The sequence below is a fragment of the Geotrypetes seraphini genome, chromosome 5 (assembly GCF_902459505.1).
Source record: "Geotrypetes seraphini chromosome 5, aGeoSer1.1, whole genome shotgun sequence".
NCBI lineage: Eukaryota > Metazoa > Chordata > Amphibia > Gymnophiona > Dermophiidae > Geotrypetes > Geotrypetes seraphini.
The window spans coordinates 47,261,284-47,278,702 of record NC_047088.1 but is presented as its reverse complement, the minus strand read 5'-3'; the positions used below and the strand labels follow the sequence as shown (position 1 = coordinate 47,278,702).

The 17,419-nt window shown below is 45.5% G+C and overlaps 1 protein-coding gene across 2 annotated transcripts in view; it reads right to left on the bottom strand.

Moving 5' to 3' along the window:
- Window positions 1–7,033: 7,033 nt before the first annotated feature.
- Window positions 7,034–17,419, bottom strand: part of SLC6A14 (solute carrier family 6 member 14) — a 95,016-nt gene continuing 84,630 nt past the window's right edge. For both annotated transcript variants that reach the window (XM_033944144.1, XM_033944143.1), the window contains exons 13-14: window positions 12,352–12,519; window positions 7,034–7,392 (exon numbers count right to left, since the gene is read on the bottom strand). In XM_033944144.1, coding sequence (XP_033800035.1) covers window positions 7,225–7,392; window positions 12,352–12,519 — 336 coding nt within the window. In that variant the 3' untranslated portion in view covers window positions 7,034–7,224. The remainder of the gene's footprint in view (window positions 7,393–12,351; window positions 12,520–17,419) is intronic.

Here is a 17,419-nt window from a genome sequence, read left to right as displayed (position 1 = left end):
AAGAACATAAAAACATAAATAATTGCTATACTGGGACAGACTGAAGGCCCATCAAGCCCAGTATCCTGTTTCCAACAGTGGCCAACCCAGGTCCCAAGTACCTAGCAAGATCCTAAATAGGAAAAGTTTCAAGTTTATTACAAAAAATTTTATACCGCTTAATCAAATTTCTAGGCGGTGTAGAGAGTAAAAATAAAGTTTCATAAAAACAAATTAAAGTTAAAAGTAATAAATAAAATCAGGATAGGTTAATAAACACATACCAAAACGTATGTATTAACTTCAAGTTAGGAAAGAAGGGCAAGAACTACAATCTTTGAGGAAAAGAGCACAGTTAAAGGGAAAAAACAATAGGTAAGGGTAAAAAGCTATAAAGCTTGTTTTACTCCTTAAAAGGACAGTTATTGTCCAAAAGCATCTTGGAACAAGAATGTTTTTAATTTTGCTTTAAATAGATTTAATACGGATTTGATGCGTAAATGATTAGGCAGCGAATTCCAAAGAGAAGGTGCAGTAACAGCGAAATTGTTGGATCTCAGCGTGTTGATTGATTTTAGTGATGGTACGACAAGGAGATTCTGTGACATTGAACAAAGTGATTTAGAAGGACTGTAAGGAATTAAGTCTATCGATGAACTCTGGTTGATTGTTTGAATGTGTTGTAAAAATTAAGAGTAAGATTTTGTAACTAATTCTATGTTCAACAGGTAGCCAGCGAGCGTTAAACAGGAGAGGTAAAACATGATCATATTTCATAGCGCCATAAATAATCTTGATAGCTGTATTCAGATTTTATGCTGGTTATCCTAGGAGTAAGCAGTAGATTTCCCCATCTCAATACTGGCCTATGGACTTCTCTTTTAGGAAATTAGCCAAGCCTTTTTTAAACCCCGCTAAGCTAACTGATTTCAGAGTTTAATTACACATTGTGTGAATAAATATTTTCTCTGGTTTTAAATCTACTATTTAGTAGCTTCATTGCATGCTCCCTTCATTGCATGCTTCCCTATTTTTGGAAAGAGTGATCAAGCAACTCACATCTACCCTTTCTACTCCACCCAATATTTTATTGACCTCTATCATATCACCCCTGAGCCATCTCTTCTCCAAGTTGAAGAGCCATAGCTACTTTAACCTTTCCTCATAGGGAAGTCATCCCAAACCTTTTATCATTTTCATTGCCCTTCTTTGTACCTTTTCTAATTCTGCTATATCTTTTTTGTGATATGGCGGTAAGAACTGCACACAATATTCAAGTTGCAGCTGTACCATAGAGCGATACAAGGGCATTATAACATTCTCATCTTTGTTTTCCATTCCTTTTCTGATAATTCCTAACATTCTATTTGCTTTCTTAGCTGAGGGTTTCAATCTATCCTCAACAATGACACCTAGATCCTTTTCCTGGGCAATGACTCCTAACGTAACCCAGCATCACGCAGCTATAATTCGGGTTCCTCTTTCCCACATGCATCACTTTGCACTTGTCATTATGATAGTAATTCTATAACGAGGATGATAACATTTAAGTGCCAAGAATGCATGTAAATGGCCTGGCATATATGAGCTTATGTATGATAATATTCCAGCTACATGCTTGTGTATAAAATGGCACCTAAATGTGAAGGTGTTTTAACGCTAATCCCCAAAAGTTGTATGCTGATAAATGGCAATTAACACCTCAGAATTGACGCTAATTGGAACTAATTCAAAGTTACATGCACAGCTCCCCTTAACATCCACTTTAGTGCGTATAAACTCCAGAGAAAAGTTTTTTTGAAAGCTATACGTATCTCAAAATGCATGAGCATCGTCCAAATGATAAATAGTCATGATTCGTGCTGTGTAGCCAATCTCTCTACAGAGCTCCTTAACAGGAGGAACACTAGGGAGGATGGAAAGACGCTGAATCTCCGGCCATTAATAGCTTAACAGCTTTAAGACTTAAAATATATAAAACTAAGGCTTAAAGTTAGACAACGTTAAACCTAGTCACTTTAAAGATGTTTGGGGCTATAGATCCCAGAAGGCAATATGCCTATGGTCAGGGGAATTGTGCTAATCAGAACCGGGGAAGCAGATGAGTCATCTTGGAGCAGCTGGTCTAATTAGCACTGCCAACTTAAAGGAAAATTAAATTTAAAAGAAGGGTTTTGGCTTGGTAAAGCAGATAGAAAGAGACATACACAGCAAAGAAGGAGGAGCCTGGGAGTAGGGACAGAGCCTCCTAACCACGCCCATAGAGGGAGGGGAGCACCGCTTTGGGCTACAGAGCAGTTTCCTAGGATGCTGGGCTGAGGAAACAGCTCCTCCCATCTTCCAAGTTAGGACTTTCCACAGTTAGAGGGTAGGGGAAGGTGCAACCTTGTCAGCTCACAGTTGTGCCTTAAGTAAAAGGTCTCCCTAACAAGGGATGGGGTTTGAGACACAGAAGGCATGTTTCTGTAACCATGGGGCCCCTATATGGAGATAGGCAAGAGATGGGGCTCTGCTCTAAATGGTCGCTGAGAGAATTGTGCAGAGTCTGAGAAATGAGAGCAGTAATCCCTGAGGCTGAGGACTAACTCGCTAGTGGCCAACCTGGGTCCCAAGCACCTGGCTAGATCCCAAGTAGTAAAACAGATTTTATGCCGCTTATCTTAGGAATAAGCAGTGGATTTAAGCCATCTCAATAGAGTCCTATGGACTTCTCTTTTTAGGAAATTAGCCAAACCTTTTATAAACCCTGCTAAGCTAACTGATTTCACCACATTCTCTGGCAACGAATTCCAGACTTTAATTACACGTTGTATGAAGAAATGTTTTCTATGGTTTGTTTTAAATCTACTACTTAGTATCTTGATTGAATGCCCCTTAGTCTAGTATTTTTGGAAGGAGTAAAAATATTAACTGCTTTTTTCTGTACCTGCTGAGGTGGTGGCAACTGTACCATGTTATCTGCCACATCAACTATTAATGCTCAGTACCTACCTCTATACTGAAAGTAAAGTTTGTTTGTTTATTTCTCACCTGCCCTTATTCAGGGCGAATTACATATTAACATACAAAATAAAAGATTTACACTTATCATATAAAACACTCATTCTCTGTATGCTATCCACCCCATTCTGCATTAAGGAGTAAGGGGATGGTACTTGATATACCGCTTTTTCTGTGTGGTTTACACAATCAAAGTGGTTTACATGGGGCAATGAAGTGTGCCAGTGTTTAATTGGCACCCACTTTAACTTTAACTTTTGGGTTTTTTTATATTTCATGAACGCCAACTCTTTCGCCTTTATTTTCTCAGCCACTAGGTTGGAGAACCATATCGGCTTCCTTTTTCTTTTGTTTTTATTGATTTTCTTCACATAAAGGTCCGTAGCCATTTTTATCGCTCCTTTCAGCTTAGACCACTGTCTTTCCACTTCTCTTATGTCCTCCCATCCTAACAGCTCTTTCTTCAGGTACTTTCCCATTGCATTAAAGTCCGTACGTTTGAAATCTAGGACTTTAAGTATCGTGCGGCCGCTCTCCACTTTAGCCGTTATATCAAACCAAACCGTTTGATGATCGCTACTACCCAGGTGAGCACCCACTCGAACATTAGAGATACTCTCTCCATTTGTGAGGACCAGATCCAATATCGCTTTTTTCCTAATGGTGACGGAACCCACAAGGGAAAAAGCGATATTGGATCTGGTCCTCACAAATGGAGAGAGTATCTCTAATGTTCGAGTGGGTGCTCACCTGGGTAGTAGCGATCATCAAACGGTTTGGTTTGATATAACGGCTAAAGTGGAGAGCGGCCGCACGATACTTAAAGTCCTAGATTTCAAACGTACGGACTTTAATGCAATGGGAAAGTACCTGAAGAAAGAGCTGTTAGGATGGGAGGACATAAGAGAAGTGGAAAGACAGTGGTCTAAGCTGAAAGGAGCGATAAAAATGGCTACGGACCTTTATGTGAAGAAAATCAATAAAAACAAAAGAAAAAGGAAGCCGATATGGTTCTCCAACCTAGTGGCTGAGAAAATAAAGGCGAAAGAGTTGGCGTTCATGAAATATAAAAAAACCCAAGAAGAGGAGAGCAGAAAGGACTACAGGGTGAAACTGAAAGAAGCCAAGAGAGAGATACGTTTGGCGAAGGCACAGGCGGAAGAACAAATGGCTAAAAATGTAAAAAAGGGAGATAAAAATTTTTTCAGATATATTAGTGAAAGGAGGAAGATAAAAAATGGAATTGCTAGGCTAAAAGATGCTGGGAACAAATATGTGGAGAGTGATGAGGAGAAAGCAAATGTGCTAAACAAATACTTCTGTTCTGTGTTCACAGAAGAAAATCCTGGAGAAGGACCGAGATTGTCCGGCAAAGTTACACGAGAAAATGGAGTAGATTCTGCGCCGTTCACGGAGGAGGGTGTTTATGAGCAACTTGAAAAACTGAAGGTGGACAAAGCGATGGGACCAGACGGGATCCATCCCAGGATACTAAGGGAACTCAGAGAGGTTCTGGCGAGTCCTATTAAAGACTTGTTCAACAAATCTCTGGAGACGGGAGTGATTCCTGGGGATTGGAGGAGAGCGGATGTGGTCCCTATTCATAAAAGTGGTCACAGGGATGAAGCAGGAAACTACAGGCCGGTGAGCCTCACTTCAGTTGTTGGAAAAATAATGGAAGTGTTGCTGAAAGAAAGGATAGTGTATTTCCTTGAATCTAATGGGTTACAGGATCCGAGGCAACATGGCTTTACAAAAGGTAAATCGTGCCAAACGAACCTGATTGAATTTTTTGATTGGGTGACCAGAGAGCTGGATCGAGGACATATGCTAGATGTAATTTATTTGGATTTCAGCAAAGCCTTTGATACAGTTCCTCATAGGAGGCTGTTGAACAAACTTGAAGGGCTAAAGTTAGGACCCAAAGTGGTGAACTGGGTCAGAAACTGGCTGTCGGACAGATGCCAGAGGGTGGTGGTTAATGGAAGTCGCTCGAAGGAAGGAAAGGTGACTAGTGGAGTCCCTCAGGGTTCGGTGCTGGGGCCAATCCTGTTCAATATGTATGTAAGTGACATTGCTGAAGGGTTAGAAGGAAAAGTGTGCCTTTTTGCAGATGATACCAAGATTTGTAACAGAGTAGACACCGAAGAGGGAGTGGAAAATATGAAAAAGGATCTGCAAAAGTTAGAGGAATGGTCTAATGCCTGGCAACTAAAATTCAATGCAAAGAAATGCAGAGTAATGCATTTGGGGATTAATAATAGGAAGGAACCGTATATGCTGGGAGGAGAGAAGCTGATATGCACGGACGGGGAGAGGGACCTCGGGGTGATAGTGTCCGAAGATCTAAAGGCGAAAAAACAGTGTGACAAGGCAGTGGCTGCTGCCAGAAGGATTCTGGGCTGTATAAAGAGAGGCGTAGTCAGTAGAAGAAAGAAGGTGTTGATGCCCCTGTACAGGTCATTGGTGAGGCCCCACTTGGAGTATTGTGTTCAGTTTTGGAGACCGTATCTGGCGAAGGACGTAAGAAGACTTGAGGCGGTCCAGAGGAGGGCGACGAAAATGATAGGAGGCTTGCACCAGAAGACATATGAGGAGAGACTGGAAGCCCTGAATATGTATACCCTGGAGGAGAGGAGAGACAGGGGAGATATGATTCAGACGTTCAAATACTTAAAGGGTATTAACGTAGAACAAAATCTTTTCCAGAGAAAGGAAAATGGTAAAACCAGAGGACATAATTTGAGGTTGAGGGGTGGTAGATTCAGGGGCAATGTTAGGAAATTCTACTTTACGGAGAGGGTGGTGGATGCCTGGAATGCGCTCCCGGGAGAGGTGGTGGAGAGTAAAACTGTGACTGAGTTCAAAGAAGCGTGGGATGAACACAGAAGATTTAGAATCAGAAAATAATATTAAAGATTGAACTAGGCCAGTTACTGGGCAGACTTGTACGGTCTGTGTCTGTGTATGGCCATTTGGAGGAGGATGGGCAGGGGAGGGCTTCAATGGCTGGGAGGGTGTAGATGGGCTGGAGTAAGTCTTAACAGAGATTTCGGCAGTTGGAACCCAAGCACAGTACCGGGTAAAGCTTTGGATTCTCGCCCAGAAATAGCTAAGAAGAAAAAAAAAAAAAAAAAAAAAAAAAATTTTTAAATTGAATCAGGTTGGGCAGACTGGATGGACCATTCGGGTCTTTATCTGCCGTCATCTACTATGTTACTATGTTAACTGCCACATTCACAGCTAAGGCGCCTCAGTAAATAAACCTCTAGTGTTTTATGTATTCAGAATGAACAGCAAATCCTAGGACAGAGGTAGGCAATTCCGGTCCTCAAGAGCCGGAGCCAGGTCAGGTTTTCAGGATATCCACAATGAATATGTACGAGATAGATTTGCATGCACTGCTTCCTTGAGATGCAAATCTATCTCATGCATATTTATTGTGGATATGCTAAAAACCTGACCTGGCTCCGGCTCTCGATAACCGGAACTGCCTACCCCTGCCCTAGAAAGACAAAACCCCACCCCTGAGCTTTATATGCCAGACACGTAACATAGATTAACCCCCTCTTTTACTAAGGTGCGCTAACCAATTAGCACGCTAATCAAATTAGCTTGCGCTAAACACTAACGTGGCCATAGACTAACACGCATGCATTAGCATTTAGCATGCGCTAAATCAATTAGCGCTCGCTAATCAGTTAGCGCACCTTAGTAAAAGAGGGCCTAAGTTGTTGAATTGAAAATCGTTTTCCTCTTTGGCCTGACATGGACGCTAGAAGCAGCCATTTCTAGGATCACCCTTACTTGTTTTAATAGTACAAACATGCTGTATTTTATAAATGTTTTCTTTTTAATTGTATTGTTGGTAGGAATCAAAGTATAAAGGCATTTTACACTTTTCTCAGGCTTAAAGGAGAGCAGAAATTGTCAGGCTGGAAACAAACAATATAAAAACAAATGTTTACCACTTCTTGCATTACCATCACAAAGGTAAGTGCAAATACAACACCTTAGTTTGCTCTGTGGTTCTAAAATATCAAATTAACATAGCTTTATTTGGTAAAATATTTATTTATTTATTTACAAATATACATATATATACACACATATATACACTGGATATCTCTGTTTACTGAATGCATTAATAAATATGCAAGTTGTTTGTTTTTTTTTAAAAAAAAGCTTTTCCACAAATTCTCTTGTAAAAATAATTATTGTAGTTGTAAACTATGAACGATTGCTCTAAGAGAAGGCCTTGTTATCGTAACCCGTGATATAACGATCGATGGATGGTATTTCTAGATCTGGGTTTATCTTCTTATTATCCACCACATGGCTATATCTCTTTCCTCGGTGTTGTTCCAAAGCTGGGCCCCAGTTAGAAGCTGGTCTGAAAATTTTGCAAAAACGCTGTAAAGCAACAAACAGGTTCTGATGTTACTGAGAAATTCCACATTAGACTGGAGTACGTTTCTATGTTATTGTCATGAGTAAAAAAAACTTTGCTCTGAGAATCTACATTAGCATTAAGCCATTCCCCCTAGAGTCCTGATGTTAGATGCTAATGTTACCATCACTACAAGAGGGCCAACCAATAGGTGGGCCTCTTCCACCAGCGAGCCCTATCAAATGGTCATGCCAAAGAGTTCTTTGTCCAGCCTTTCATGCTGACCAAATTGACCAAGGTAATCTGTCTTGTAACATTTGCAATATTTGCACTGTTTTTTGGGACAATAATTTTAATTGGAATTACAGTGGTACCTCGGTTTACGAGTGCACCGGTTTGCGAGTGTTTTGCAAGACGAGCAAAACATTTGCAAAATCGGTGCCTCGGAAACCGAGCATGGCTCGATTTATGAGCACCCCCCCCTGCGATCCAGCACCCCCTCGCCACGATCCGACCCCCCCACCACGATTCGACCCTCCGACACGATTGGGCACTCCCCTGCTACAATCCGACCCCCCCCGACACAATTAGGCAGCACCCGCCGCTTCTTACCCTCATTTGGGCACTCTTGAAAATCGGCCTTCTCCTCTGCTGGGCCTTGAGCATCTGAGCATGCTCAAGGCCTGCGAGTTCACGTTCTGAACGTGAACTCGCAGGCCTTGAGCATGCTCAGATGCTCATGGCCCAGCAGAGGAGGAAGCCGATTTTCAAGAGTGCCCAGATGAGGGTAAGAAGCGGCGGGTGGGATGCCCAATTGTGTCGGGGGGATGTCGGATCGTGTCGGGGGGGGGTGCCCAATCATGTCGGGAGGGTGCCGGATTGCAGGGGGGGGGGCCGGATTGCGGGGGGGGGGGCCTTCGGGGGGAGCAATGCCGGTTCTTGGGGGGGGGGAACGCATCAAAACGAGTTTCCATTATTTCCTATGGGGAAACTCACTGTGATAAACGAGCATTTTGGATTACGAGCATGCTCCTGGAACGGATTATGCTCGTAATCCAAGGTACCACTGTACATATTATTTTTATGATTTGCTTTATAGATAGGTAGCCTTACTGAATGTTAGTTTCTTATTTTATATTTAGTTTGAAATATATCTAAAAGAAACAATTACATGATTTTGGTTTTTTATTCTTGGCCTTGTTGTGGTTTTAGGGCTACACTCCTTTAATGATGAAGTTTTATTATTTAATATTCCAGTAATATCTGTTGATAGATATTGATTTAATAAGGAATTTAAGCACACCAGAGGCACACAAATTTTAACTGACTATTCACCAGCAGTGCCTAACATTGAAGTGATCTATGTTAATAGACCTTGGTCAACAAGGAGATTTATTAGAAATCAAGGCAGAATTTTAAACTCAATTGTATTAGATACACAGGTTAATACCGTATTTTTTGCTCCATAAGACACACTTTTTCCACCCCCAAAAAGGGAGTGGAAATAAGGGTGTGTCTTAAGGAGTGTATATTAAAAATACCCCTCCTACCTTTTTTTTGCATTTCAGCTACCAGCGCGCTTCTGCCTCAGTTCCCGTGCTCTCTTCCGGCAGTAGCAGTAGCACAGTGGTACACAAGGCAGGCGTGTGCTTTTTGCCTGCCTGCCTAGTCCCGCATTGCACTCCAAATGGCTGCTGTGAGTTAGGAGTGCCATTCGGAGTGCCGCTGCTGGAAGAGAGCAGGAGAACCGAGGCAGGAGCGTGGAAAGCGTGCTTGTAGCCAGGATGCAAAAAAAAAAAAAAAAAAAGGTGCATGGGGGCTGCCTTGGGACTGACTAGCTGCCTTGGGGCTGGCTGGCTGGTTGGCTTGGGACTTGTAGGTGATTATAATCTATATTTGGAAGACACAATAGATAATAAGATGTCAGAATTTACATCATTTCTGAATTAAGAACATAAGAACATAAGCAGTGCCTCCGCCGGGTCAGACCAAAGGTCCATCCTGCCCGGCAGTCCGCTCCCGCGGCGGCCCAAACAGGTCACGACCTGTCTGAATCACCAGAAGGGGCTCCCTTGCCACCTTGGTTTCTCATTGAAGTCCTATCTTCCCATCGAAGTCCTAACCCTCCGGTCTTGCACATGCACGACCTGGTTGGGTTTCTATACTTATTACCTGGTTAGCTTTCTATACTTGTGTTACATCCCAGCTCCTCCCTCAGTATCCCACGATCCCTTTATCCCTCAGGAATCCGTCCAATCCCTGTTTGAATCCCTGTACCGTACTCTGCCTGATCACTTCCTCCGGTAGCGCATTCCAAGTGTCCACGACCCTTTGGGTGAAAAAAAACTTCCTTGCATTTGTTTTGAACCTATCTCCCTTCAGTTTCTCCGAATGCCCCCTCGTACTTGTTGTCGCCTTCAGTCTGAAGAATCTGTCCCTATCCACCTTCTCTATGCCCCTCATGATCTTGAAGGTCTCTATCATATCTCCCCTGAGCCTCCTTTTTTCCAGAGAGAAGAGCCCCAGCCTATCCAACCTCTCGGCGTATGGGCAGTGTTCCAGCCCTTTTACCAGTTTCGTTGCTCTCCTTTGGACGCTCTCAAGTACCGCCATGTCCTTCTTGAGGTGCGGCGACCAATACTGAACGCAGTATTCCAGATGTGGACGCACCATCGCTCGATACAATGGCATGATGACTTCCCGCATCCTGGTTGTTATGCCCCTCTTTATGATGCCCAGCATCCTGTTGGCTTTTTTTGAGGCTGCTGCGCACTGTGCAGATGGCTTCAGTGATGCATCCACCAGCACACCCAAGTCTCTCTCAAGTCTGCTGTCTCTCAACAATGCCCCCCCCCCCAATTTGTAGTTGAACAACGGGTTCTTTTTCCCTATATGCGTGACCTTGCATTTTTCCACGTTAAAGCGCATTTGCCATTTGTTTGCCCAGTCTTCCAGCTTCTCCAGGTCCCTTTGCAGGTCCTCACACTCCTCCCTGGACCTAACTCTGCCGCACAGTTTGGTATCGTCTGCAAATTTTATAACCTCGCACTTAGCCTCCTTTTCCAGGTCATTGATAAATATGTTGAAGAGTAATGGCCCCAGCACCGATCCCTTGGCACACCGCTTGTGACTTCCCGCCAGTCAGAATATTGGCCCTTCACTCCAACCCTCTTCAGTCTACCCGACAACCAGTGCTTGATCCATCTGTGCACATCCCCTCCCACCCCGTGGTTCCACAGCTTCCTAAGCAGCCTTTCATGTGGCACCTTGTCGAAAGCCTTTTGAAAATCGAGGTAAATGATGTCTATGGGTTCCCCATTGTCCACCCGACTGCTTATTCCCTCAAAGAAGTACAGAAGGTTCGTTAGGCACGACCTTCCCTTACAGAATCCGTGCTGGCTTGTTCTCAGTAGGCCATTCCTCTCGATGTGCTCGCAAATGCCGTCCTTGATCATAGCTTCCACCATCTTCCCTATAATTGAAGTCAGGCTCACCGGCCTGTAGTTCCCGGGGTCACCCCTTGATCCCTTCTTGAAGATAGGTGTGACATTCGCCTCTGGTACCTCACCAGTTTTCAAGGATAGGTTGCAAGCATGCTGGATTGTGCCCGCTATTTCTTGTCTTAGTTCCTTCAGAACCCTTGGGTGGATCCCATCCGGGCCCGGTGATTTACCGCATTTTAACCTGTCTATCTGTTTGAGGACATCCTCCTTACTTACCTCTATGTGCTCCAATTTTTCGGCCTGTTCCTCACTCATGAGCTCCTCTGAGTCCGGTATATTAAATGTGTCTTCGCTCGTGAAAACCGACGAGAAGAACATGTTCAATCTCTCAGCTACCTCTTTATCCTCCTTAATCACTCCCTTCCTATCCCCATCGTCCAACGGCCCCACCTCCTCTCTCGCTGGTCGCTTCCCCTTTACGTAACTGAAGAATGCCTTGAAGTTTTTCGCCTCCCTGGCCAGCCCCTCTTCGTATTCCCATTTCGCTTTTCTAACCTCTCGGTGGCATTCCTTTTGGCATTTCCTGTGCGCCTGGTGATTTTCCTCCGTTGGGTCCTTTTTCCATCTCCGGAAGGATACTTTTTTGTCATTTATTGCCCTCTTTACTTCAGTTGACATCCAAACCGGGTCCTTTGATCGCTTGTTCTTGCAGCCTTTCCTGAAACTGGGGACGTACATTCTTTGTGCTTCCTGCAGGGTGTCCCTGAATAGGGTCCAGGCGCTTCCCACAGTCTCCATCCTAAAGATGTTTCTGAGCTTCCTCCCCACCATTTCCCTCATAGCAACATTTCCCTTTCTTGAAGTTGAGCGCAGTTGTTGCGGTCCTCCTTACTATGGGTGTCCCCCTTTCTAATGTGAATCTGATCGCGTTGTGATCACTGTTACCTAGTGGTCCTCCCACTTATACCCCTCTTGCAGGCCCCCCTAATCCGTTTAGGATGAGGTCAAGAGTAGCACCCCCTCGCGTCGGTTCTTTGACTAGTTGCTCCATGAAGCAGTCCCTCACAGCTTCTACAAATCCTGTTTCCCTAGTGCAGTTGGAGTGACCCGTACTCCAGTCTATTCCCGGGTAGTTGAAGTCCCCCATCATTGTTACACTTCCAGTCCTGCATTCCTGTCTCAGTTCCGCTTCCAAGTCGTGTCCGACTCCTTCTGGCGTACCAGGTGGGCTCTAACTACTACCTCTTATGATTCCAACCCATCAAATTGGACATACTTTGGATCTGATAACTGGATTATTTTAAAACCTAAGAAGGATTTTTTTCTCTGTCTCTTTGTGCTTCCCAGCTCAGTCATAGAGGCAAACCTCACTTTCTAGATATTGACTATTAAGAAACATGAGACATTTTTGCATGCATTTTCAGCCAATTGTTTGTAAATCTATTTCATGCATTTTCATTATCTGCTTCCTGAAAATCAGAACTGGCTAGGTATTTCTCCTGGACTGATCTAGGGATTATTACTCAGTTAGAAGCTTACCTGGGAGAAGCTGCCTTCAGCTTTGATAAAGTTTGCTATGGCAAAGATGGGAATCCAGAGGATGCAGAAGCCGATCATACACCAGCCCAGGGCTGTTCCCCAGGTGGGATATTCTACATTACCATGCTTTGGTGCATGAAAAGTTATCAAAGACCAGATCAAAATTCCCTGTAAATTAAAAAAAAAAAAAAAAAGATCACATATAAAGTTATTACACTTATTTTTGAGGCTGATCATAACTAAGGACAATATAACTGGAAGTGGGTTGGTGACTCAGTGCCATTGCTGCATACTGATACATAGGAGAGACTAGATTTGAGGATGCTGTGGAGACAGAAACCACATTCCTTTGGGGGGAGTGGGGGAGAGTTAGCAATAAAAGAAGTGGAGGATCTCTCATCCCCCCACTCCCTCATTATGCAATGATGATACCTACTGCCTAAAAGTTCCTTCCTAGCCATTTAAAGTGCCTGTCTGTACTTAACTGGGCATATTCGGTGGCACTTAACCAGATAGTGCTGTTGAGCATGCCGAGTTAGTGCCCAAGACAAAACCAGCTATTCTGGGGGGGGGGTTTCAGTGGCAGAGTTAGCACTTAGCTGGTTCTTGGTAACCTGTTAAGTGCCAAGTTTCAAGGTTTTTTCAAGTTTTATTAAAATTTTGATGTATCGCAATATCATAAATTCAAAGCGATTTACAATTAAAAACAGGGCCTTAGTTATTAACTACAACAAACACACAAACATTACGAGCTCATACGTAGAGTAAGTAGGGGGAACTACAATAAGGGTTCATAGACAAAATCGCGCGAGACAACGGCGCGCCGACAACTGAGTGCAAGGTTGACGGCGCGCCGAAGAAAAGAACTATTTTAAAGGGTTCCAACGGGGGGTGTTGGTGGGGAACACCCCTATTTTACTTAACAGACATCGCGCTGGCGTTGTGGGAGGTTGGGGGGGTTGTAATCCCCCTCATTATACTTGAAACCAAACTTTTTGCGTGTTTTTTAGGGAAAAAGTTCAGTTTTAAGTATAATGAGGGGAGTTACAACCCCCCAAACTCCCACAACGCCAGCGCAATGTCTGTTAAGTAAAGTGGGGGGGTTCCCCCCACGCCCCCCCCACACATCCCGTCGGAGCCCTTTAAAATAGTGCTTTTCTTCGGCGTGCCGTCAACCTTGCGCTCAGTTGTCTACGTACCGTTGTCTCGCGCGATTTAGTCCCGTCACCACAATAAGCATGGTAAAGGAGACAAAGGGAGGGTATAACATTTTTAAAAGTATTAAGAGAACATTAAGAGGTTTTTTTTGTTGTTTTTTTAATTTCTCGGAACCTAAGAAAGAGGAGACGTGAGGTTCTACAGAGATTGGGGGTCAAAGGAGAATCCGACAATTAGGTCTCGAAGGCATCTTTGTACAACCACTCAAGCAGCTAAACTAGATAACCAAATCTCCAATCTACTGATAACGACACCAAACTACAAGATGTTCAGAAAAGAAATAAAAACTATACTCTTCAAGAAATTCCTGAAACAGCCCTAACTTCAAACTTACCATCCTCCCTCCCCCCTGTTCCCGCCACACAGAAACTACATAACCTACTCTTTACCTCTTTAGAAAGGACAAATGTTCTTCCATTGTAACCCAACGTTTTTCATCTCTTTTGTAATCCGCCTTGAACCGCAAGGTAATGGCGGAATGGAAATCTTTAATGTAATGTAATTTTAACAGTCCTTTAAATTTACTTAGGGCTCCTTTTATAAAGGTGCGTTAGGGCCTTAACGCGCGGAATAGCGTGCGCTAAAATGCCGTGCGCACTAGCCACTACCGCCTCTTGAGCCGGCGGTAGTTTTTCGGCTAGCGCACGCTATAGTACGTGCTAATCTGGTGCGTGCACTAAAAATGCTAGCGCACCTTTGTAAAAGGAGCCCTAAGGTGCGCTAGCATTTTTAGTGTGCGCTGCAGATTAGTGCACGCTGACCCCGTGCTACGTGCCATAAACTAATCCCAGCTCAATGGTGGCATTAGCATCTAGCGCACACAGCAATTCAGCATGCGCTTAGCGCATGCTAAAACTGCTAGCGCAGCTTAGTAAAAGGAGCCATTAGTGATTTTTCTTCCTTAATAAATGATGGTAAGAAGTTCCATATTCTGGGCGCTGTAACCGCAAAGATCGTATCTTGTCTTGTATTTATTATGCTAAGTGATGGAATTACTAGCAGGTTTTTGTCCTCTGATCTCAAACTTCTAGTAGGAATATATGGAATAATGTACCAATTAACCGGCTATGCTTTTGCTGGCTCCGTATAGCTGAAAATTCAATGTTGGAGCCTGGATATGGCCTGGCATTGAATTTTGGGGTATAATGCCATTGGCTTCGGGCTGGAAAACCAACAGGGAAGGAGGAGACTGCTAAGATCAAAAAGAATTAAGGTTTTAAAGAAATTTCAGTACTGCTATAAATTACAGAAATCTGTGATTATACAGATAAGCATTATTTTCTATCTCTGGGAGGCTTTTAGAAAATTAAATCTCGTGGTTTTTTTTTTATTTTAATGCCTCTGTAAATGTCTTTTAAAAGTTCACTTAGGACTCCTATGGTAGCACTACTGCTGCGGTACATGCACTGAAACCCATTCAATTCCTCTGGGCTTCGGCGCATTCAATGCAGCAACATTGCTACTGCGGTTTTGCAAAAGGGGCCTCTAGTCTGCTTTTCTCTGACTAGTAGACCTTTTTTTTTGACATTTTGTAACATCCATTTGTGTACCAAGCTCTTTCTTTCTCACAAAGGCACTGTGAATTTACTGCGTTGATTTCTACGTCCACGCCTCCCAAAACAAACATTAGGATCATCAAGAAGAGGCAATCAAGGCACACGTCAAAAAGTGAAGCATGTTGGGTCATCAAATAAAGAGAATTTAACTACCGTATTTTCTCGCATATAACGCGCGCGTTATACGTGGTTTTTACGTACCGCGCATACCCTTGCGTGTTATACGCGTGAGCGCGTTGTACAAAATTTTTTTTAAAATAGTTCCCCCCCGACGTCTGATTCACCCCCCCTCCCCCCCGCAGGACACGATCGGGGCAAGAGGGAGCTCAAGCCCTCTTGCCCCAGCCAACCGCGGCACCCCCGACATGATCGGGGCAAGAGGGAGCTCAAGCCCTCTTGCCCCCCCGACTCCCTGACACGATCGGGGCAAAAGGGAGCCCAAGCCCTCTTGCCCCGCCGACTCCTCAACTCCCCGACAATATCGGGCCAGGAGGGAGCCCAAGTCCTCCTGGCCCTGGCGACCCCCCCCCCCCGCTAGTTGTTCGGGCCAGGAGGGAGCCCAAACCCTCCTGGCCACGGCGACCCCCTACCCCCCCCCCACACTACATTACGGGCAGGAGGGATCCCAGGCCCTCCTGCCCTCGACGCAAACCCCCCTCCCCCCAACGACCGCCCCCCCAAGAACCTCCGACCGCCCCCCCAGCCGACCCGCGACCCCCCTGGCCGACCACCACGACCCCCCCATCCCCCCTTCCCCGTACCTTAGTGTAGTTGGCCGGACAGACGGGAGCCAAACTCGCCTGTCCGGCAGGCAGCCAACAACGGAATGAGGCCGGATTGGCCCATCCGTCCCAAAGCTCCACCTAATGGTGGGGCCTAAGGCGCCTGGGCCAATCAGAATAGGCCCGGGAGCCTTAGGTCCCTCCTGGGGGCGGGGCCTTGGGCACATGGTCGGGTTGGGTCCATGTGCCTCAGGCCCCGCCCCCAGGTGGGACCTAGGCTCCCGGGCCTATTCTGATTGGCCCAGGCGCCTTAGGCCCCACCATTAGGCGGAGCTTTGGGACGGATGGGCCAATCCGGCCTCATTCCGTTGTTGGCTGCCTGCCGGACAGGCGAGTTTGGCTCCCGTCTGTCCGGCCAACTACACTAAGGTACGGGGAAGGGGGGATGGGGGTGTCGTGGTGGTCGGCCAGGGGGGTCGCGGGTCGGCTGGGGGGGCGGTCGGAGGTTCTTGGGGGGGGGCGGTCGTTGGGGGGAGGGGGGTTTGCGTCGAGGGCAGGAGGGCCTGGGATCCCTCCTGCCCGTAATGTAGTGCGGGGTGGGGGTAGGGGGTCGCCGTGGCCAGGAGGACTTGGGCTCCCTCCTGGCCCGAACAACTAGCGGGGGGGGGGGTCGCCAGGGCCAGGAGGACTTGGGCTCCCTCCTAGCCCGATATTGTCGGGGAGTTGAGGAGTCGGCGGGGCAAGAGGGCTTGGGCTCCCTTTTGCCCCGATCGTGTCAGGGAGTCGGGGGTGCAAGAGGGCTTGAGCTCCCTCTTGCCCCGATCGTGTCGGGGGTGCCGCGGTTGGCTGGGGCAAGAGGGCTTGAACTCCCTCTTGCCCCGATCGTGTCGGGGGTGCCGCGGTTGGCTGGGGCAAGAGGGCTTGAGCTCCCTCTTGCCTCGATCGTGTCCTGCGGGGGGGGGGTGAATCGGACGTCGGGGGGGGCATCAGGCTTTCAGGGTGGGGACAGGACTTCAAGGGGGAGAGGAGAGTCGGGGCGGGCGAAAGGAGAGTCGGGCAGCATGCGCGGTATATGGGTGTGCGCGGTATATAAAAATTTCTGTACATAAATTTGTGTTTTTCGCGCGCTATACCCGTGTGCGCGTTTTACACGGGTGCGCGTTATCTACGTGAAAATACGGTATCCCATTCTGCAAGGCCCTTGGTGCTTTTTACGCTTCATGATTTCAAACCTTTGCTCGGAGTTTGCATTCAGGCCAAAATTGTATATATGGCACTGAAAAATCAGTGCCGATAAAATTTCATGTTAAGTGCTGTTCTATAAATGTGCTTCCTGGAGACACCAACACAAATTGTTTATTTGACACTATTAAAATATTATTAATATATTTTTATAGTAAGTCAGTATTTGTTACTTGTTTGTGCCCTGAAGAAGACATTCCAGATTGCCAAAACTGAGATCCTAGTCGGGACCTTAGATTATGGCTCTTTTATCAAGCCAAGTAACTATACTGGGAGTTTTTATGCCAATAAATGTAATTGTTGGCTGACTTAGACATCTAGCTTTTCTTT